Source organism: Eptatretus burgeri, chromosome 2 (assembly GCF_056783735.1).
Source record: "Eptatretus burgeri isolate ZD-2024b chromosome 2, Ebu_testis_v1, whole genome shotgun sequence".
Classification (NCBI taxonomy): Eukaryota; Metazoa; Chordata; class Myxini; order Myxiniformes; family Myxinidae; genus Eptatretus; species Eptatretus burgeri.
In genome coordinates this window covers 141,525,277-141,547,958 of record NC_140962.1, presented here as the reverse complement: position 1 = coordinate 141,547,958, position 22,682 = coordinate 141,525,277, and the positions used below count along the sequence as shown (strand labels likewise).

The 22,682-nt window shown below is 45.5% G+C and overlaps 1 protein-coding gene across 4 annotated transcripts in view; it reads right to left on the bottom strand.

The window, feature by feature from the left end:
* LOC147033359 (uncharacterized) overlaps positions 1-22,682 on the bottom strand; it is a 158,568-nt gene that overhangs the window by 131,053 nt on the left and 4,833 nt on the right. For 3 of the 4 annotated variants that reach the window (XM_085854042.1, XM_085853998.1, XM_085854008.1), the window contains exon 3: positions 34-93. The exons of the other annotated variant lie outside the window; for it this stretch is intronic. In XM_085854042.1, the coding sequence (XP_085710168.1) occupies positions 34-93 (60 nt within the window). The remainder of the gene's footprint in view (positions 1-33; positions 94-22,682) is intronic. 4 annotated transcript variants of the gene reach the window in all.

The following is a 22,682-nucleotide window of genomic DNA, read 5'->3' as shown; positions in this document are numbered from 1 at the left end:
TATTTTTGTTTGCAGAGGGAAAACAGAAGATACCTTGTTTTACTTCCACGGGGTCCAAAAATTCAGGCTCAATTTTCACCGTTCTCACCATTCCTGAAGAGAAATTGCATTTGTGTTTACAGACGTCGTCAACAGCAAGCAAGTTTTTTTTTAAATACAGTCATCAAAAACTCCAAGACGACTGGTGGCAAAGAGTCAATTGAGAAAAGGTGACCTGAAGGAGAAATGGGTCAATGAGAACACATGCCTGCCTGTACAATATTATGAGAGAGGTTATAACAGAAAGAGGGACAGAGTCTTAGCAGGTACAGTATCGCTAAGATTTGAGTGGGACAGATAAGTTGGCAGTTGACAGCAGACACACGAGGGCCTGGAAGGGAAAACAGAAGATGACAGAATCTGAGAGATTGTCCCACAGGTGTAAGAAGAGTGGGACGAAGGAATGGAAACTGATGGTTAAGCTCGGATTTTGAAAAGGCAGCACGGTGAGGGCTTCCGTAAAAACACATGCCACTTGGGAGAGAAGGAGTTAGCCAAAGAGGAAACAGGAAGGTGTTAGCCAAACAATGAGGATCAGTCTCTCATCATCAGACACTCCTGACAGGGAGGGCAGACCGGATGACTTTGCCTCATGTGGTGCAAGGATGTGAAGTGCCAGCAACAGCCCATATTGGTGAGACATAGCCCGTGGCAGTTTGAACGAATGTCTTGGACACCGTTGCAAGTTGAGTACGGTTGGGGAAGAACTTTGATTGTGGAGAATTTAGGAGGTATTGTCCAACTTTGGAAGCCTGTTCAGAGGTATCATCTGCCTGAGATAGGTTTATGGAAGTTAATCAAGCTTAAGAGTTCCCAAAAGTCTCCCTCTCCCATTGGCTGAGTGCAGAAATAAAAAGAGGAATTGTTGGTCACAGACCTGAAGGGAGTGGGAAAATTATAGTGCGTGATCTCCCTGCCTGGAAAAGCATGCTCCAGGTGGATGACCAGTTGCGTATTTTATCTAGCCCAGCAGAGAGGGATGTTGCTGCGACTTGCATGGGTGTGGCGGGGGAGGGCAGTGAGCAGCATTTGTGCACAGGATGGCATCATTTGCAACAGAAGACAATGAATGCATTTAACAGCATTGAGAAAGATCATTGATATCAATCAAAATCATAACTGGAAGAGCACTCGGTAGAGCGCATACCTCTGCCATGCAATGCCTGATCCACGAGAACATATCAGGCCCAATAAAGTTGAGATATTGTGCTATGTACCGTTTTTGGAACATCTCTCAATGGTGAAGAATTCCTTTTTTTGTCTACTTGTCGAGGCTCGTATGAGAGCGAACACACAACGCACAGCAAGGGGGGCATGAGACAAGAGCGGCGGGAGTGGGAAGGACAAAACAGTGGGGAACGGAGACATTAGGAGATCCGTGGTAGGGAGATGGATGGGGCAGGGAACATGGGGAATACAAGATTGACGTTGCAGGGACTTTCAGGAAGGAAAGCAGGGAATTTGAAGGAAGGTGAGCTTGGGTGGATTATCGGGGGTAGAAAAGATCGAGGATTTGGATGGGGGATGACAAGAGGTGGTGGTGAACAGCTGTTTTGAAGGCCTGGAGGGATGAATGGGATTGAATAGAGTGAGGGAGTGTATTCCAAAGGCGGGAAAAAAAGAGGAATTGAAGAGTGAAGGTAAGCAGCAATTCGTGATTTTGGTAGTTTTACCAGAAGGGGGTTGTTGGCAGACCTTGAGCGCTCTGCGGAAATGTGGTGGGGACAAATCACAGAGAGAGCAGGGGGTGGGGGGGGGTGAGGCTGGAGAGGAGATGGTCGAAGACAGAAAGACCACCGACCAGCCTGCGGTCAGAGAGTGAGAGGTCCAAAGACTCAGCCTCATCACGGGAGATTCCAATGATCCGAAATGCCTTGGTTTTCATAGCGTTAAGCCGAGAAAGGTGGGAGACACGAGCACCAGCCCATAGGGGAGAGCAGTACTCCATCAGGCTGTGGACAAAAGCTTTGTAAGTGGTCAGGAGCTCAGGTGGGCCGAGGAAGGACTTTGCACGATGGAGGATTCCCAGTCGACGACTGGCTTTGGAGGCCAGGTATGAAATGCTCGACAAGTAGACCTTTCTCAGGAAAGGTCATGGCAGACAGTGAGACCCAGAAGCTTGAAAGAAAGGACTTCTTCCAGAGGATTGTTGAGAAAGTGGATGGGGGGGTCCCAGAGGTTCTAAACAATCCTTTCGGAGAGACAAAGTGAGAGTGTGAGATTTGTCCGGATTGAAAGACATGTTCCACGTGTTGGACCAGTTTGTGATTTTATCCAGATCTGCAGTGAGCGAAGAAACTGCTGCTTGCCGGTCTGAGGGATGGCAGATGGTACGGCAGAGGGTGGAGTCATCAGCAAAGAGATAGAGGATTTTCCAGAGAGTCGGAGAGATCATTGAGGAAAACCAGAAATAATAGGGCCCAGAATGCTGCCTTGAGGAACTCCAGCCTGGACAGGAAGAGGGGATGAAAGAACTCCATTTAGCGCCACACATTGACTGTGACAGGAGAGGAAGTCTGCGAGCCATGAGAGGAGATGGCCTTGGATGCAATAGGAGGAGAGTTTGGTGAGCAGAGCAGGGTGCCAGACCATGTCAAAAGCACGTGATATGTCTTGGGATACGGCTCTGATTTCATGTCAGGCATTGAGGACTTCCATCTATTGTTGGGAGAGCAGAATCAGCATATCTAGGGGAGAGTGACCTGGTGTGAAACCAAATTAATGATCGGAAATCAAGCCATTGGAGAAGAGGAGGATTTAATGTCTGAAGCTATGATGGATTCCATAACCTTGCTGATGACTGGCAGAAGGCTGATGGGTCTGTAGTTGCAGGGATCTCTTTTTGCACCTTTTTATGCAGGACAGTAATGTTGGCTGATTTCCAAGCAGATGGCAGATGACCTTGAGCAAATGAGAGGGTGAATAGAACAGAGAGAGGGTGAGCAAGAGCAGAGGAGCAGGTTTTTAGGACATGTGGGCTGATGCCGTCTGGACCGGTTGCAGAATCTGAGTCGAGGTTTGACAGCAAGCTCTCCACTTTGTCAGGAGAAAAGGACACAGAGTCGAGGGACAGCTGGGTGCGACTGGGTAAGGTGGTAGTTAAAGCGATGGATTTTGGACACAAGATTTCAATGCAAACACCGAGTTTAGGCATTCAACCTTTTGATAAAAAAAAAAAAAAAAAACAACTTTAAATTTTTTTTTTAATTTAAAAAAAAAACTATTGTGTCCGGATCTGGATTTCCATCTTCATCGAAATCAAATCACTTTGTCCTTGTCACATACCCAACCTGTCTACCAAGTTTCGTCCAAATCCGTCCATAACTTTTTGCGACCTCTTGCTATATATTGTTACAGGTCACGCCGGTTACGTTAATCCCCCGACCCAATTGTGGTGTACGGGCAGTTAACACCGACCAGACCGGATCGCTGAGCGGTTTTCCTTGGAGGCAGACACGTGATCCTCAGAGATTATGGTGCGCGTGTGCGGGAGGGCAGGGCGGCAAGGGTGGCACAATGGAAGCACAGCACAAGGGGTTTATACTCAAACCCACCACAAATACACGGACACCAGCAATTTAAAAGAAACACGGGGATTTTAATGAAAATAGACAAATATTTACAAGGGTAATAATTCAAAATGTAATAATAATACGTGAAGTAAATTAAGGACTGAAGTTGAGGCGCCTCTACACACGGACGATAATACAGACAAGGGAAATATGAAACAAAAGAAAATCCTCCCTTTATTCTGGCACTTAGCTTTGTCCAGAGATGGTCTTTATTGAGCTTTGGGATCGAGGCTCTTCATCCTGCGTGGGAAAACACGCCCAAAAATGGCGCCGAGCCACTCTCTGGGCGGTAAAACGTACGTGAGGTAATTCGTGAGGTGGTATTCAATGCCAGGGCTCAGGAACCGCCGTGCAGCCTCTTCTTCAATCACGCTTGCCGACGCAGCTGCTCTCTGCAGAACGGCGCCGCTCCCTTCAGTGATATAGACGAGGCTTCGAGGTCCGTCGTCTTGCTCCACCTTGGCCTTGGATGCTATCGAAAGAGAGTTTGGAGAGCAACGCAGGATGCCAGACTGCATGAAAAGCACGAGATATATCCCGAGAGATGGTTCTGATATAGTGATAATGGTTCATGTTTCACCAGTGTGGCATTTCAGGAATTTTTGAAACAGAATGGTATTGAGCACTCTGGCAGTGCTCCCTTTAAGCCCACTTCCAATGGTCAGGCCGAGAGAGCTGTGCGGTTGATCAAGAATGGTCTCAAAAAGGCGAATGACGGCTCTTCCCTGCAGGCCAGGTTGTCACGCGTGTTATTTACATATAGGATACGCCCGCACACAACCACTAAACACACAACTGCAGAAATGATGTTTGGTTAAATGCTTAAGACATGCTTAGCCCTGAGCCATCGCAATGATTCGTCCAGAGTTACTCACTTCGAGTTTAAGCATAAGTGGTACCATGACAGGAACTCAATTACACACATCATCAATGTGTTTGATCCTTTTTTTGTGCTGAATCCTGGCTGTGGTGCTAAATGCCTCACTCGTCATCGATCAAATTGGACACTTTGTTGTGGAACTGTCCAATGGACATATTGATTGTCCAATGGAGTACATAAACATATTGACCAACTCCGCCCGACGCATTGTGAACCCAATCCTCCAAACTATGCTTAGCCTGCTGAAAGTGAACCATTGGTATGTTCCAGTTGTGAGCCAAGTGCCACAACCCGATGTGTTTGAACCTGATCGTAGAAGGTTGGAACCAGTACCATATCTTTTCCACCTCCCCCGAATCTGCTTTTTGGGAGGGGGGGGAGGGGTGAAATGTTGACAAGTTGTGTGTGAAGTTACTGGGGGGTGCAATGCTGCATACGCAATGTGTGCGCACCCGAGGAATAAATGTGCTGGTACACGGAGAAGGAAGGACTTTGCATGACGAAGGATGGCCATTCGGAGACTTTGCCATACGGTCATTCATAGAGAGAGAGAGAGAGAGAGAGAGAGAGAGAGAGAGAGAGAGAGAGAGAGAGAGAGAGAGAGAGAGAGAGAGAGAGAGAGAGAGAATGAGTGTGTGAGATTTGTCAGGATTGAAAGACATGTTCACATGTTTTACCAGATCATTATTCTATGAAGGTCTGCAGATGGGGAAGAGGCTGTTGCCTGCCTATCTGAAGGATGAGGTATGTTACAGCAGTGGGTGGTCATCGCTAAAGAGATAAAGAGGAGTTTATTGAGAGTCAGAGAGACCGTTGATGAACAGTAGGAATAGGTCAGGATCCAGAACACTGCCTTGGGGCACTCAAGCATTAACAGGGAGGGAAGAGATAATTCTGTTGAGCCACTTGTTGGCTACGAGAGTGGAGGAAGTCAGTCAGCCAAATGTAGAGTTGACATTGGATGCCATAGACAGTGTGTGGAGAGCAAAGTGGGATGCCAGACGATATTGAATGCTCAAGATATATCGAGAGAGATGGTCCCGATCTCAAGTCTGACATTGAGGGGCCTCCATCCATTGTTGGGAGAGCATCAGCAGTATGTCCAAGGTCGAGTGACTTAGTCTGAATCTGAATTGATGAACTGATATCAGGCCAATGTAAAAAAAAGGTAGGATTTGATGTCATTTGCAATGATGGATTCCTTGACCTTGCTGATTGGAAGCAAGCCAATAGGTCTGTAGTTAAGGAGATCAGTTTTTGCAGCTAGTTACCTCCACCACCGAAGGTGGATGGAGGTTACGTTTTCACCCGTCTGTTTGTGAACAAAATATCTCAAAAAGTTGTGGGTAGATTCAGACGAAATCTGGTGGAGAACTTGGGTATGTTACACCGACAAAGTTAGATTTTGGTGACGATCCGGATCCAGGTCTGGATCCAAGAGTTTTTTTAAAGTGATTTTTCATCATTGAGAAATAGGCCAAAAACAATATATAGCAGGGTATCTCAAAAAAGTTATGGACGGATTCGGATGAAACTTGGATGAGTTGGTTAAATGATAAGAACAAGCTGATTACCTTCGCATTCTGCGAAAGGTTATGTTTTGGTCGGCATGTATTTATTTATTTATTTGTAATCTTGTGATTCGTATAACTCGAAAAGTATTAAACCGAATTGCATGAAATTTGGTGGGATAATTGGTTATTAGCCAGGAAGCATTCGATTAGATTTTGAGATCGTTCGGGTCAAAGGTCAAGGTCAAGGTCACGAAAAGGTCAAAATCGTCTTTTTACATAACACGGTCAATTTTTTATTCAATTTGCATGCAACTAACGCCAAAATGTTCAGAATTCAACGCCTCATCTTGTGATATGCAATATGACACAATGACGCCTATACTCTTGTTACCGGTTCGGGGTCAAAGGTCAGGGGGGTCACGACCTTGAAAAATATGCGGTTTTTGTCATAACGCGGTCAATTCTTGTCCGCTTTACATGAACCCAGCACCAAAATGTTCAGAATTTAATGCCCAATCTTGTGACACAATGACGTCATAACACATGTCACCGGTTGGGGTAAAATGTCGGGGGGGGGGGGTCACGCCCTTGAAAAATATGCGTTTTTCGGCATAACTCAGTCAATTCTTATTCGATTTGCATGAAACCAGCATCAAACGAGATTACCTTCTCTTGTTGAAACGTTGTATTCACCGAGCTTGCGAGTGAAGACTCGCCAAAACGACTGAGTTGATTGTTGTTTAATCCGTAGCCCCCGAAAGTCGGGGCGGGGGGGTCATGACATTATAGATATGTGGTTTGTGTCATAAGACCATTCATATGAAACCAGTTCCCCACACTCATACCAAGAACAAAAAAAGTAGTGGCGGCGAAGGTATGCGCTCTATGAGCGCCCGTTTTAGTTAAATTTTAGATCAGGCCTGAATTCAGATCCGGCCTATCAGTGGTATAAAAAACGTAAACTAATCAGCCTTGTGAAGGTATGGGCTCTACCGAGTGCCCTTCTAATTTCTGCAATGCGGTGATGCTGGCTGACTTTCAAGCAGATGAAAGATGACTTCGGGCAAATGATAGGGTGAACAGAACAAAGTGGATGTGCGAGAACGGCAGAGCAGGTTTTTCAGAACATGTGAGCTGATGCCTTTTGGTACAGTTGTAGATTGAGAGTTGAGAGTTGAGAGTTGCCAGAAGCTTCTCCACATTCTCAGGTACAAAATACAGTCCAGGAGTAGTTCTGTGTGACTGGTTAAGGTGGATACAGAGAGTGAGAGGTTGGGGACACAAGGTTTGGAAACGAACATAGAATTGAGGCATTCAGCCTTCTCCCGAGCGGAGTCGGCTGCATTGCCATTTGAAGTGAGGAAAGCGATGGAGTGGGGAGCATACTCCAGACAGACTTAACAAGATTCTACCAGGTTTTAGAGGAGAGAGAAAGTTTGGCCACACATTGTTTTCTGGCTCTCCTGAGAGTGGACACACTTGTGGGCTTGGTGGAATGATCTGAGGTTGCCTTTTTTTAATGCATAGTCGAGTCTCATGGAAGAGCTTGTACACTGAATGGATCAGGACATAAACAAAAACAGGATGCAAAACACGCATGCATAGAGTGGACAAGATGGACACAGAAGATGCATGGAGTGGAAAATATGAATACAGACGGAAACTCCAAGGAGGAAAAACTGGAAAATTGGAAGAAGGGATTTGGGTGGGGTTAACGAGAGTAGAAAAGATCATGATTTTTGGATTGGGGGTGTAGAAACATTTTATCATGATGGGCTTGGGAGTGATAAAATAAATAAATTGATGATGATTAAAACTTGGTATTAAAATGAAAATGTTAAACCTGAAATAGAAATGTACTCATATATGATATGATTCTTTTTAAGTATGTATCCATTTGGAATTAACATAATTATATTTCTCCTCTGTATGGACAGATCACCTGTATATTAAATGTGTAAACAGGTTGAATATAAGAAGAATTGCCTATCATTTCAAAAGCTATCCAAAGGAATTTTTAAAACAGACACAAACAAGTTGGAATGTGGATTTGAGAAGGTGTCCAGATGTATTCACGAAGCTCTGGTCGCTTCAAGATAATATATCTTCCCAGTTTTGGGAGAAGCAGACTGATTTTTAACCTACATAAGATGGAAACTTGTTTTAATGGCCATTAGTGTTGGCGTTTGACGTCATTCTAGCATTCTGTGCAATTAATATGTCTGGGTTTGAATATGTGTTCCAACCATTTAAGCAGGAGCTGTCTAAGAATACTGAAGATAAGGTTCACCTGGAAATTGTCAAGACCGGGCGAACTGGCGTCAGCATCAGAAAATGATATATATATATATATATATATATATATATATATATATATATATATATATATATATATATATATATATATATATAAAAACTGTCTTACTGGAAACTATATAAAGACGAAGATTCTCCGGTTATGTTGAGAGATCAGGAGTAAATTTGTCTGTCCAGGATCTCCTTTGCTGGCACATATCATCTGTTTGTTTGTTTAATAAATGTTTTAAAATTGCACTGACGTTCTGTATCTGTATCTACAGTGGTGATGCGAGATAGTGGTGAAGAGCTGTCTTGAAGATTCCACAGGTGGGGGGAACAAGAACAAATGAGTGGAGGTGAGCAGTGATCCTGGATTTAGGTAGTTTCACCAGGAGGAGGTTCATGGTGGACCATGTGTGCCCAGCAGAAACCTGGGGGAGTGGGGTCACAAAGCACACAAATAGCAGAGGGTGCAAGACCAGAAAGGTGTTGGATTCATAGACATATTCTAAATGTACCAGTTTAATTTTTTTTCAATGACTGAAGAGAAGGAAGAGGTTGCAGCCTGCCTGTCTGAAGGATGATGGATGTCACAGAAAATAGATAAAGAGGATTTTCCAGAGGGTTAGAGATCATTGATGAAGATCATGAATATGACTGGGCCAAAAACACTACCTTGGGGCACTCCAGCCTTGACCAGTGTGACCACTCCTCATTTTCATAAATGCCAAGGTGAGCCAATGAAAAAAGCCAGGAATTCACAAGGTTTCGGAAACGTGATGATAAGAGAAAACCTATACGCCAAGAAAACCTATAGAAAACCAAGACGCCAAGGTGAACAATGAAGAGCCAAGATCTTGAGAAAAAAAGCCAAGGAGTGGTCACACTGGCCTTGATGGGGAGAGAAGCTGAAAGGATTCCATCAAGTGCCACATGTTGGCTATGAGAGTAAAGGAAGTTAGAAAGCCATGTGTGGAGTTGGCCTTGGATGCCATTGGCAGAGAGTTTGGAGAGCAAGGCAGGATGCCAGACTGTATCAAAAGCACAAGATATGTCCAGTGATGGCCCGAATCTCATGTCTGGCAACGAGGGCCTCCATCCATTGTTGGATGAGTGGAAGCAGCATGTCCAAGGTGGAGTGACCTGGTCTGACACCTCATTGATAATCTGAGATGAAGTTGTTGGAGAAAAGGAAGGATTTCATATCAACTACGATAATGGATTCCATGACATTGCTGACGATTGTAAGTAAGCTGAAAGGTGCGTGGATGAGGGGATCAGCTTTTGCACCTTTTTGATGTTGTGATGTTGGGGGATTTCCAAGCAAATGGAAGATGACCAAGTACAAATTATAAGGTGAAGAGGACAGAGAGGAGATATGCACGAGCAGCAGAGCAGGTTTTTTTTGGACACGCGAGCTGATGCCGTCCGATCCAGTCATTTGGTTGGATGCTGAACTGAACTTCCAGGCGACTGATGCTGCCTTTGGTTGGATATGCCTTCCAGGAAGAGCTTTCAAGGCAATTGCCTCACCACAGGATTCAGAGTTGCATGAGTGAGAAGAAGGGTAGGATAACTGAAAACGAGATGGGATAAACTATGGTATGATGTATGCGCTGTTCTAGTTACTTTTATGATTAGAAGTGGCTTTGGAAAAATGCCACGATAAGCTATGAATGTTGACATTTTCAATCCAATATGGCTGCCAGACCACGTGAACGATGATGTCAAAAATTAAATTCTTCACTTACAATGGGTCGTAGTTCAGATAAATGAAGTTTCAGATAAGAATTTTTAACCAATTACGGTTAGAACACCACTTCACCGATGACGTAATCATCACACTATATACCCCATGGGGAGTTGACAAATGCCAAGCTTCCATATTTTTTCGTCAAGCGGTTTCAGAGAAAAAGATGTCCAATTTTTTTCCTTTGAGCCAATATGGCTGCCATACCATGTGACCGATAACATCAGACTTAGCAATAAAATATTCTCCATGTTGAGTGTCTCCTATGTTTGAAGTTTCGCATCGGTCGGACAAGCCGTTGCAGAGAAAACCACACACACTCACACATGCACAATTTAAATGAATTACGAATTATGTAGAAACAATTTTTCCAAATGAACTATTTTATTCATAACTGAAGAGGTCAAACTAAACACTTACATTTGAAGGAGGTTACACGCAAAGAATACTTACAAAAACATGTACAAATCAAAATTCACTGGTTGAAAAAAGTATTCAGCCAATTAAGAAAAAAGGTCAGTACTTGGTAGAAGCACCTTTTGCAGCAATGATTGCTATGAGTCTTTTAGGGGAGATCTCTACCAGCTTTGCACAGTGAGATGGTGAAATCTTCGCCCGTTCTTCATGTGAAAATTGCTCCAGGTCTGCCTAGTTTGATGGGGGTCATCAATGGACTACAATTTTCAAGTCTCACCATAAATGTTCAATTGGGTTCAAGTCAGGACTTTGACTGGCCCACTCAAGAACATATATTTTCTTCTTATTCAGACACTCCAGTGTGGCTTTAGCTTTGTGCTTCGGATCATTGTCCTGAAGAAATATGAATATGCGACCCAGTTTCAGATTCATGGCTGACTCGAGCAGGTTTTTATCAAGGATTTTCCTGTACTTTGTCCCTTCTATCCTAACAAGCTTGCCAGTCTCTGCTGATGAAAAGCAGCCCCACAACATGATACTGCCACCACCATGCTTGACAATAGGGATGGTGTTGACTGGGTGATGTACAGTGTTAGGCTTACGCCAGATGTAACGCTTTGAATTTAGACCAAAAAGTTAAATTTTTTTCTCGTCTGACTGAAAACTTCTCCACATGCCTGCAGTATCCTTAAGATGTTTTCCCACAAATTCCATACACACTTTTAGATGCGTCTTTTTCAGCAGAGTAAACCTTCCAATATCCCAGGGGTTAAGTTCCTGGAAAATGTCATGATAGTTAAAACCACAATCGTGGAAACTAAGGACCAATTGGAAGAGGAGGTTCGGTTCCTGGATATCGAGAAAATATTGAGGAATATCGACGGCAGCCAGAAATAAACACATGACAATTGAAATAAACACGTAAGTATATATATATATATATATATATATATATATATATATATATATATATATATATATATATATATATATATATATATATATATATATATATATATATATAAAAAGCATATTAACATTGAAATAAGCATGTCAATATAGTAAATACAGCATAAAACTAGAGGGGGATCACTAGGTAGAGTGCAAAACCTCTGCCGCCAATACTGCTAGGTCACTCAAGTGAACCTGATATCCTATTCATTCAATTTGACGTCAACAGTGCTCACAGAGTTATAGTTTGCAAATTTCCCTTTTACTTTTAACTTTTACATACTCAATTCATTGGTCATAACTAGATTCCTTGAGACAGAAATTGATTTTACGTGGGTATATCCACCTGAAGTTCCAAAATCAGCCGCAATTATAATTTTGGCATGTTTTTTTGTTGGAAATCACTTATAACATGTAGAAATGCAAAAAAGAAAAAACGAAATTTTGTTGAAAAAAAAGTTGCAAAATTTTCTGCTTTTTTTTTTTTTCTCCAACAATTTTTTAATTTTTTTGGTTGGAAATCACTTAAAACATGTAGAAATGCAAAAACAAAAATTCAAATATTTTTTCAAAATGGCCACCATAGCGGCCATATTGGACTTTGGACCAAGTCCAAAATCTAATGGCATGATCCTTGGACCATACCTAATCCCCCCACCAAGTTTCGTCGAAATCCGTCGAGTTTTTTCCATAATACTGTTCACAAACAAACAAACAAACAAACAGACAGACAGGGGTGAAAACAGTAACCTCCGTCCATCTTCGATGGCGAGGTTAATAAACAAAATTTACCCCCGTGTGGGAGTGACGGTCATCTCGATAATACCACAAATTCTCAATGTTCAGTTATGACCGAAGACTACTGCGCAGTTTGGTTAAAGATGACTCGGCATTTTGGCGTACGCGCGCACGAAATTACATTTTGAAAATAAATGCCGACGTTTACATTTCGGGTTTTGAAACTTTTGCACCTTCGGTGGAAAATGTATAAATATACAAGGTCAGCTGCTATGCAATGACACCATTCACTAACTTTTACCATGCCCAGTAGAGAATATATAGCCTCCTAAAGGTAGGGCAGTTTTTGCAAACTTTGAAGTCACGTTACGCGAAAACGAAAGCGAAATTCGAAAATCCGTCCCGACCAAATTTAGATATTGTCCCATACATTCATGTGCCACAATCAAATTCAAGATTGCTTGAGAAATGTAGGAGGAGATAGATTTTGAAAATCGTCATTTTCGCATTTTTTGCCAACTTTGAAGTCATGTGACACGAAAACGAAAGCGAATATCGAAAATCCAGCCTGACCAAATTTAGATATTGTCCCATAGATTCATATGCTACAATCAAATTCAAGATCGCTTGAGAAATGGCGGAGGAGATAGAATTTGAAAATCGTCATTTTCGCAACTTCAAAGGCCTCGTGACCTTGACCTTGACCTTCGGTGACCTTGAAAGTCACACCATCGTGTACGTCTCATCGACCTCTATCAGGATCACTAATGACCAGATCTCCCGCTTCAACTTCATTGTGAACGGACGGATGGACGGATCGAAGGACATCAACACCCATATTATTAGGTCATGCTCGAAGAGGTGACCTAACAAGGTCAGCTACTATGCAATGACATCATTCACTAACTTTTACCATGCCCAGTAGAGAATATATAGCCTCCTGAAGGTAGGGCAGTTTTTGCAAACTTTGAAGTCACGTGACGCGAAAACGAAAGCGAAATTCGAAAATCCATCCTGCCCAAATTTAGAAATTGTCCCATACATTCATATGCCACAATCAAATTCAAGATCGCTTGAGAAATGTAGGAGGAGATAGATTTTGAAAATCGTCATTTTCGCAACTTCAAAGGCCTCGTGACCTTGACCTTCGGTGACCTTGAAAGTCATACCATCGTGGATGTCTCATCGACCTCTATCAGAATCACGAATGACCAGATCTCCCGCTTCAACTTCATTGTGAACGGATGGACGGACGGACGGATCGAAGGACATCGACACCCATATTATTAGGTCATGCTCGAAGAGATGACCTAACAAGGTTAGCTGCTATGTACTGACACCATTCACTAACTTTTACCATGCCCAGTAGAGAATATATACCTCCTGAAGGTAGGGCAGTTTTTGCAAACTTTGAAGTCACGTGACGCGAAAACGAAAGCGAAATTCGAAAATCCGTCCCGACCAAATTTAGATATTGTCCCATACATTCATATGCCACAATCAAATTCAAGATCGCTTGAGAAATGTAGGAGGAGATAGATTTTGAAAATCGTCATTTTCGCAACTTCAAAGGCCTCGTGACCTTGACCTTCGGTGACCTTGAAAGTCATACCATCGTGTACGTCTCATCGACCTCTATCAGGATCACTAATGACCAGATCTCCCACTTCAACTTCATTGTGAACGGACGGATGGACAGACGGATGGCCGGACGGACGGGACATCGACACCCATATTATTTGGTCATGCTCTAAGAGATGACCTAAAAACACAAGAGTTTTACCTATTAAATTTATTTCAAAACACAGGTGGGTGAGGGTATACATATTACATACTCGTTCATGCTGTTCTCTGCTGTAAATAGAAAATACAAGACTTAGCTCAGGATGATGATGATGATGCTGCTGCTGCTGTATACAGTAGCAGCCAAAAATATTGGCAACCTTGCACTTTTTTCAAATAATGCACCATTTCTTCCAGAAAATTGTTCAAAATAAAAAACATCTTTTGGTATCCACTTATCCACTGAACAAGCCAAAATCCTTCTGGGAGAATGTTCTGTGGACAGATGAGACCAAATTAGAGCTTTTTGGAAAAGCACATCATCTCGATGTTTACAGAAAACAAAATGAAGCCTTCAAAGAAAAGAACACCTTCCCTAGAATCAAACATGGAGGAGGTTCAGTGATGTTTTGGGGTTGCTGTGCTACCTCTGGCACTGGGTGCCTTGAATGTGTGCATGGCATCATGAAATCAGGAGATTCCGAAGGCATTTTGGAGTGCAATGTTCAACCCAGTGTCAGAAAGCTGGGTCTCTGTCGAAGATCATGGGTCTTGCAGCAGGACAATGACCCCAAACACACTTCAAAAAACACCCAGGAAGAGTTCAAGACAAAACGCTGGACTGTTCTGAAGTGGCCAGTCCAGATCGAAATCCCATTGAACACCTGTAGGGAGATCTGAAAACAGCAGTTGGTAGAAGGCACCCTTCAAATCTGGGAGAACTGGAGCAGTTTGCACAACAAGAGTGGCCCAAACTGCCAGTAGAGAGGTGTAGGAAGCTCATTAATGGCTAGAGGAAGTGCTTGACTGAAGTTATTTTGTCCAAAGGCTGTGCTACCAAATATGAAGTCGAGGGTGTCAATAGTTTTGTCAATGCCATTTCTTTTTATTTTCTTATTTAAAAGGATATATTAAGTTCTGAATCAAAAACAAAGGTTCTGTAATATTACCAGTGAAATAAAGAATTGTGGAGACAAAATACTTTTGTCATTTTCAACGTATTTTTAGAGAAAATTGTGAATTATTTGAAAAAAGTGCAAGGGTGCCAATATTTTTGGCCACGACTATATAGGGGAGAGGGTGGAGGTTAGAAAGATGTGGATGTAGAACTTGCGATGGCTGTTGGATCAAAGGGAGCACGACAAAGTCACCTGCTGCATTGCCACAAAGAGGAAGAGTAAAAAAATCCTTTCCCACCTTGATCCAGAGCAGATCTTCCCTGCTCGGACAGGGAAGGTACGACATGGCATCCTCTTCCAAAACAATCCCACGATATTTGAGTGTTTACTGTAATGGCTTCTTTCTTGCCACCTATCCAGGCGGGCAATCGGGAAACTGGTTCGGAATGTCACTGTCAATCCAATATTGACTTTGAATGACCTGCAAGGCTCTATGTCTGAGAAAGGTCAGTGGTCATCAATTCACAATCTCCAATTCCCTTCACACAGCTGGCCTCTGGATAGTCACTTTCTCCATCATGACTCTCGCTCAACACTACTCCCGTATTAATTTGCCGTTTCAAACCATGTGGGCATGGCAGGCGGGCATAATGGCGGCGCCACGTGTGGGAGCAAACGAGCTGGGGGGGAGTGCAACGGCTGTCCGGCCCGCGATGAAGGCGGGTGAGGGCAAATTAATACGGGAGTAGTGTTGGGCGAGAGTCATGACGGAGAAAGTGACTATCCAGAGGCCAGCTGTGTGAAGGGAATTGGAGATTGTGAATTGATGACCACTGACCTTTCTCAGACGTAGAGCCTTGCAGGTCATTCAAAGTCAATATTGGATTGGCAGTGACATCCCGAACCAGTTTCCCGATTGCCCGCCTGCTGAGTTTGGATGGGTGGCCTGATCTGGGTAGAGTCTGGTTGGTATGATACATTTTCCACTTCTTAATAATGGATTTCACCGTACTCAAAGGGATAATGAGTGACTGAAATCTTCTTATAACCCTCTCCTGAACGGTGCTTCTCCACCACTTTATGTCTGATTTCTTTGGAAAGCTCCTTGGTCTTCATGTTTGCCTTTTTGGTTGACCAAGTAAGCTACACTTTAAAACTCCTTCGATAAGTGGGGAAACGTAATCTAAGTTAAACCACTGATGACATACAGGTGAAACCTATTGCACATATTTTGTAACCTTTCAAACAAATAATTTCCTCTTGAAGCTATTTCTCAGGTAAGTGAGGCAAAGGGTTTGAATACTTATGCAAATGAAAATCATGTGAATTTCTCTGCTAACCTCTTCTGCATCTTATTTTCTCACATTTTATCTGGATTTTATGTCACTTTTTATTTTTTTTTTAAAGCTTTTTCACTTCGGAAGAGTTTGTGAAGATGAGCTCTTAAGTTTGATTTGAAAGTATAAAATCAACTCGGGTGGCATCAAAATGTGAAATCTTTGGAAGGGTGAATACTTTTGCAAGCCACTGTGCACACATACAGTGAACACATCAATAATCTCACATCCCCCTTCGGGGCTCGACTAATAATCCTGGTGTGTTTATGTTAATGTACATGTTTTCACATCCATGTACTTCCTTAGTAGATGAGCAAACATGGACATCATAATCTATACATACAAAAAGAGCTGTGTGTGCATATGTGCGTGCGAGTTCCAGACCCCTCTATATCTTTAGACCGACCCGTTGATACCCTTTCAAACCCCAAGACTCTTGAGACCCCAATATACCTAAGAGCCCCAAGACCCCCCCACAACCCCATAGGCCCCTAGGATCTCTTACCATTAAGGCCCTTTTGAAACATTTAGACCCTACAGACCCTTTAGACCCTTAGACACCTTACACCTTTCAGACATGTAAGACAGCTTAAATCCTTGACCATTTAGAGCTTTACACCACTTCGACCTTTTTACATGCTTGAGAGATTAGATGCTTTCAACCCGTAAGACCCCAACCACTATTGGAACGTACCCTTTAGGCCATCCAGAATCCAGGGGGTGCGATCGTGCTATCATTGGAATTGACCATGCGAACATCTATAGTCTTCTTGCACAACACAGACTGTACTTTTTTCATCAAGTAATATGCAAACTCGACACACCCAGAGGGTGAGAACTCTGCTAGTAGTGTTAAATGCATCACATCTGTTTGGTTATGGAATCAAAAATGGCTTGGCCGATCTCCACTAAACTTTGCAGACGTGCTGGGAGTTCCCATGATCAGGACATGGACACAAAATACCTCCCCTCACATTTGTTGAACCAACTGCACGTATATATTGCTACGGCTGTGGAAATTCGCATTACACCATAAAGGGTCCTCAGGTGAGATATATTGGTAAGTTCATGTGTAGTTAGTCCAAACCCGTTGTTTAGAGGGAATATATGTGATCCATTCGGGCTGCGATTCTTCAGTTAGCCGTTTTTCTTTTGCTGTCATTACTTTGGTGCAAGGACAACCAGGAACATCGCCACAAGCAACATCTCAACGATCATGCCATTCACTACACGACGCCCACAATCACGCCATTCACACCACGACGCCACCTTCCACAACTACGCTACCACCATCTTCGCCACTGGCCATTCAACGAGCACCGTGCGGTCACGATCTCCGTGGGACGGATGAAAGGAGCGGAGTGGCAGCAGCAACAATGGTGCGAAGGGGCATCTCCCGCCCAAAACTCCCGCTTGAATGTCTCCCGCCGGATTTTCCCTCCTGCTTTTCCCACGCTTTGGCATGGGGGAGGTGCAATTTGAGCCAGAGGTCAAAGGTAAAAAAGGTGGGGGCCTGTTTTGGGGGAATAATTCCCTGGCCCCGAGCCAAAACTGACTTTCCTCGTCCCCCGCACGGCGCGGGGAGGGGGGAACAAGAGGGCACGCCCCCTTTTTGGGAAGCTTCTAGAAGGGAGGTGGAGCCAGAAATGGGGCGGGGCGAAGGGCGGAGCCCCACCCTACAAAAGGCGTGGGGGTGAAGGTTGACGAGAAGGTCGTTCCCTTGTCCCTGAAGGGGAATTGTCGAGAGTTGTGGTGATTGTTCCTGGTCGGAGGTTCTGTTCATTCGTCCCTGTCGGGCGGACGACACGTGCAGGTGCGAGGCACGAGCCCAGTGGACCATGCTGGAGGGACTCGGAGTTACGGTCACCAAGGGCTGGACAACGCGCTAACGGAAGTCGCGACTTCCATTTCTTTTGGGTTCTGTGTAAACGTGTGTGTGTGGCGCCAGTCTGGTGAAGTAGAACTGTTATACGTGTTGACGTGTGAATTGCATTATTCGGTTGTAGATATGCGTGTCTCTTCGCTTGCTTTTATTGTGTTTCTTGCTTGACTGTGTGGGGGAAAAATTTATATTAATGTATTTTTAATTGCAACAAATGGAGTTTCAGAAATGTAACTTTTATGCTGCAAGTTGTATTTGGCTGTCATTTCTGGCCAAAAGACTTTTGCCCTAAATGATAAGAAATGTGTTGTTCTGGAGCAGAGTGACCGCGCTGATAAATGAACCTTTACTTAGAAATGTACGAAGTGGCTTTTCGTCTAAAGGACACGTCTACAGTCTGGGTGAATATCCCCAACCTCTCTCTCACGAAAGTATAAAATGCTTTGAAATCTAAAAGTTTGGAGTGCAAGCACGTGAGGAAGTATAGTTTCTCAGTGGCTTGTACTCCTTGGAACTGACCAAGTACCAAGTTAGAATAAAACTCTCTGATGTAATGTAGAAGTGAATTGAATCGGGTTGGTCTAACTGTTAACTAAAGTAAGAATAAATGAAATAGAACCAAATAATATTGCAACAAATGGGGATTCTTAAGTTCATTGTACAAGGGTGAGAAGTGTATGGTGCATAATTAGAAAATAAATTGTTTCACAAGGAAGGACTTGTGTGGACATCAGTTTTATCAGTGTCGATTGGGTTTTTGTAGGATTTTATAATCAAATCGGACAAACGTTAAACTCTCTCTGAAGTCAAATAGGATTCCACAATCGGCCAGTTAGAATCCTTCAGGAGGACAACGATCACAACAAGGTGGGTTTAAAAAATCCACATCAACTGTAATATACGTGCCTTCTGTGCTTCCGTGAATAAATGTGCTTGTCCGATTGTTCCCAGTTTTGCTTCATCTTTTCCTTTTATTGAATCTCCATCTTGCATCACGTAAGGGATTGGTAGTGGGTTTAAAACGCCCGGTAAATAAGCTGAACCGTCAAGGTCGACGATAACTCCGCTCGGTTATCCCTGTAGCACGGAACGAGCCGCTTTAGCGGTTCGTGTCCGGAGTCGACCTGTGGCGTGGTACAACTCCTCGGTATGCTATCCGCGCGGGTACTTAGGTAAATTGACCATTCGGCAATCGGACCCTATTTCGCGCGGGTAGAATGCGGACTGAGTTGTGGTGAGGTTAAACCCCCACCCGTGACGAGCTCCCGGCATTGTTCTGAGAGAGTCACGACTGAATTGCACGTTCGGTGGGCGAAGCGGCCGCTATTGGCTACACGCGGTTGTTCGCACGCCGGCGGGGCGCGAATTCGCAACATTGGTGTCAGCGAGTGGGAAACAAACTCTTCCGTCTCCAAGCTAAATTTACGGGAATCGGTTCAGGAGTGAGTGGAGCGACCCCCAATTCCCTCCAAATTACGAGCAATTTAAATTTAATCCGCTTACGTGAAATAAGATGGCGTTTCAAAGCGAGCGGGTGCCGGGGGTATTAGATATGTCTTTTAATGTAGAATCCATGGTCCGGGATGGTTCTTTTTATAAACTCGCCGCTGATGTTGATCCATGGGGGAGCTCACCCCTATATTCTGAGCACGAACTTTACCGGCAAACTGAGTAGCATAATGGTGGCGCGATCGCACCTCAGCGCAGCACGGAGCGAGCGGCTATTTATGGCGCGGTGAATGGCGCGACACGAGGCGAGCGCTCCCAACAGCCGTCTCAAACCATGTGGGCATGGCAGGCGAGGCAGGCGGGCATAATGGCGGCGCCACGTGTGGGAGCGAATGAGCTGGGGGGGGGGAGTGCACCAGCTGTCCGGCCCGCGATGAAGGCGGGTGAGGGCAAATTAATACGGGAGTCATGTTGGGCGAGAGTCGTGACGGAGAAAGTGACGGTGACACAGAGGGAAAAACTAAATGGGGTGACTGCGACGTGTGAGACGAGACACGAGGTGATGACGAAGGAAATAGAATTAATAGAGACACGAAGGGAGACGCAGGAGATAAAAGAAATAATAGTGGAGACAAGGGAGGTAATGGGTGAAGAGGTGACTGAGTTGGCAGAGACACGGGAGATAGAGAGTGAATTGGACGGGGTTAAGGACGAGCACACACACACACGGAGGTAGTGGAGGATAATGGGGGCGAGCTGGCAGAACGTGTGGGGATCTGGTGCAAGCAGCTGGATAGCCTCCTTCGGGAACGGAGGGAGACGCTATGCACCCTTGAGGCGGATCACGACCAGGCGGGTCCGGTCGTGCCGAGCGACGTTTTAGGGGCGAGTGCTGTGGACGAGTGCACGGAGAGATTAGGGGGTATAGAGGCCCAGGAACCCCTTGTGGTGGCACTAATCCCCAGTGTGATTGTCCCGGTGTGTGTGGTGAAAGGTGTGAGTACGACCCCGTGTGTGAGTGGTATGGTGGCGAGTGTGCCAAAGTCCGTGCCTCGCAGCACGCCGTGTGTGGATGAGGTACCGTGTGTAAAACAAACCACGGGTGCGGGTGAACGGCCGTGTGTGAATTGAACCACGTGTGCAAGGGAAATGGCATGCGTGAGTGAACGGCCGAGTGCAAGGGAGACCATGTGTAGTGTAGAGCGGTACGTAAGGGGGATGACGGTGGGCATGAGTGAACATGCAGCCGCGTCTCCCGGTGTGAGTGTAATGTCGTGGTGCGTGAGCGTCTGACACGCAGGTGTGCATGGATGGAATGGAGACGACGACAGCGACAGATAAGGGACAAAGGCCGAGTGGCGGCCGTAGCCATTTTGAGCACCGCGCTGGGTTTACACGGCGGCGAGCACGAGGTTCATGCCGTGCAGCACACGAGGCCGCCACCTGCGCGCTTTCGGGAGTGAAGCCCGGTACGGAAACGTCAGCGGTGGATGTTGCCGATCCCGCGGACGGACAAAGGTCAGGCAGGATTATGGATTTGGACCAGATGGGTTCTCCACGCGGGCGGGTGTGTTAAGCTCCAACGGGCAGAGCACATGCGTTCGCGTGGGGAACCCCTCGAAACGCGAGGCTTGTTTTTTTTTTGATGCGCCGAGTGGCGTCATGGCTGCGTGTATGGTTGGAATCCGGCAGGAGGGTGAATCCCTGCCGGATGGTGCCGTCCAAGAGGGACGAGGGATGCGAACAGCTGCCATGACGTCACGCCAAAGGAGCGCGGCTGTGAATTTCCGCGCTGGTGCGCAGGTTGCGAGTTGCTGCGCTGGTGCTGCGCGAGGAAAAAAAAAGCAAGCCTCGCTTTCGGGTGAACAGGATTCCCTGGGCAAGGGGTGGAAGATCCCCTTGGCCAGGGCACAGGATACCACTAGTTAGGGGGAAGGGTTAGTGATAGTTAGACCAACTTCATGGGGCAGGGGTAAGTCCTCATGGATTCTGTTGAATGGATTAGTTAGAGGGATTTTAGTTGAGATTTAGGATGGGAAAATAGAGTATGGGATTATTTGGAGACAGTGACAGACTGTGGATGTGTAGAGGGGACGTAGCTTAGTTACGTAGTGTTAAATGGAACGTGCTGTAGTTTCAGGGATGACGTGGGAGCACGAGTTAGTTAGGGGATGTAGTCAGCAAGATGGCAGGGTTCAGCTATGTGTGAGTTGAAGAATTGTATGGGAACATGTTGAGTGAGTGGGGCCAGCGGGTCTGTATGTGTGGAGTGAATGGGGAATGCATGGTGCGATGAGTGATTGGGGGGAGGAGTGATTCCCGCCCAAGGGACCCCGGGGTCAGTGTAAAGTGAATTAGTGGGTTAGTTAAATTGACAAAATGGAAGTCGTTTTGTTGTTGGTGGGGAAGTAGGCTCAAAACCTGTTTTGGAGGGGTGCAGGAGCCCTGTTGACGGGCTGGGAGCGTGGCTGCGAATGGTGAGTATCGCTGAGTGGGTACCCCGGGCACCGGGCTAGTCGGCTGCGGTAGGCCAAGGGCCCATGGGGGGCCGGGATAGCGTAGTGGGCACGGGTGCGCCCGCATGATGCGGGGGCCCGGGGCGCCATTGGCCGCGTGGGCAGTGTCGTGGGCACGGGTGACCCTCGGAAAGGGGCCCGGGAAGCCAGTCTCCCACTGGAGCATTTCAGGGTGGTCGCCATTGGGGGCACTCCCCGGTGTTTAGGGAGCTGGTAGGCTCGGAGGCAGTGTAGTGCCCGGGAGTGCCATAGCTGGAGAATCGGCAGAGGGTAGTGCCTGCCAAGGGAGCCACACGTCCCAGCCACGAAACCGTGTGAGGGCACGGGCGGAAAATTGGGGGGCAAGGCCCAAGATTGTGAGGACACCAACACAGGCGACGGGAATCCTAGTTGTTAGAACCAATAGTTTAAGCGAGAGGCGCTTGTTGAAAGCCCCGGGGTAGTTTAAAAGTTAATGGTTAGGGTAGATAGGAAGTGTACCCCTCCGCACCATCCATCCCTTCGCTCTCGTTGTGGGCCGCTGGACCCACTTTGGGTTAGATCGCTGAACTCCGAGGAGGCCATCCTGGGGCTTGAGTTGGGCCTCGATGCAGGATGCTAGCCCTCCCCAATTCCCCTCCAGAAAGGGAACGTAGGGGTTGGGAGTAGGCTAAATGAC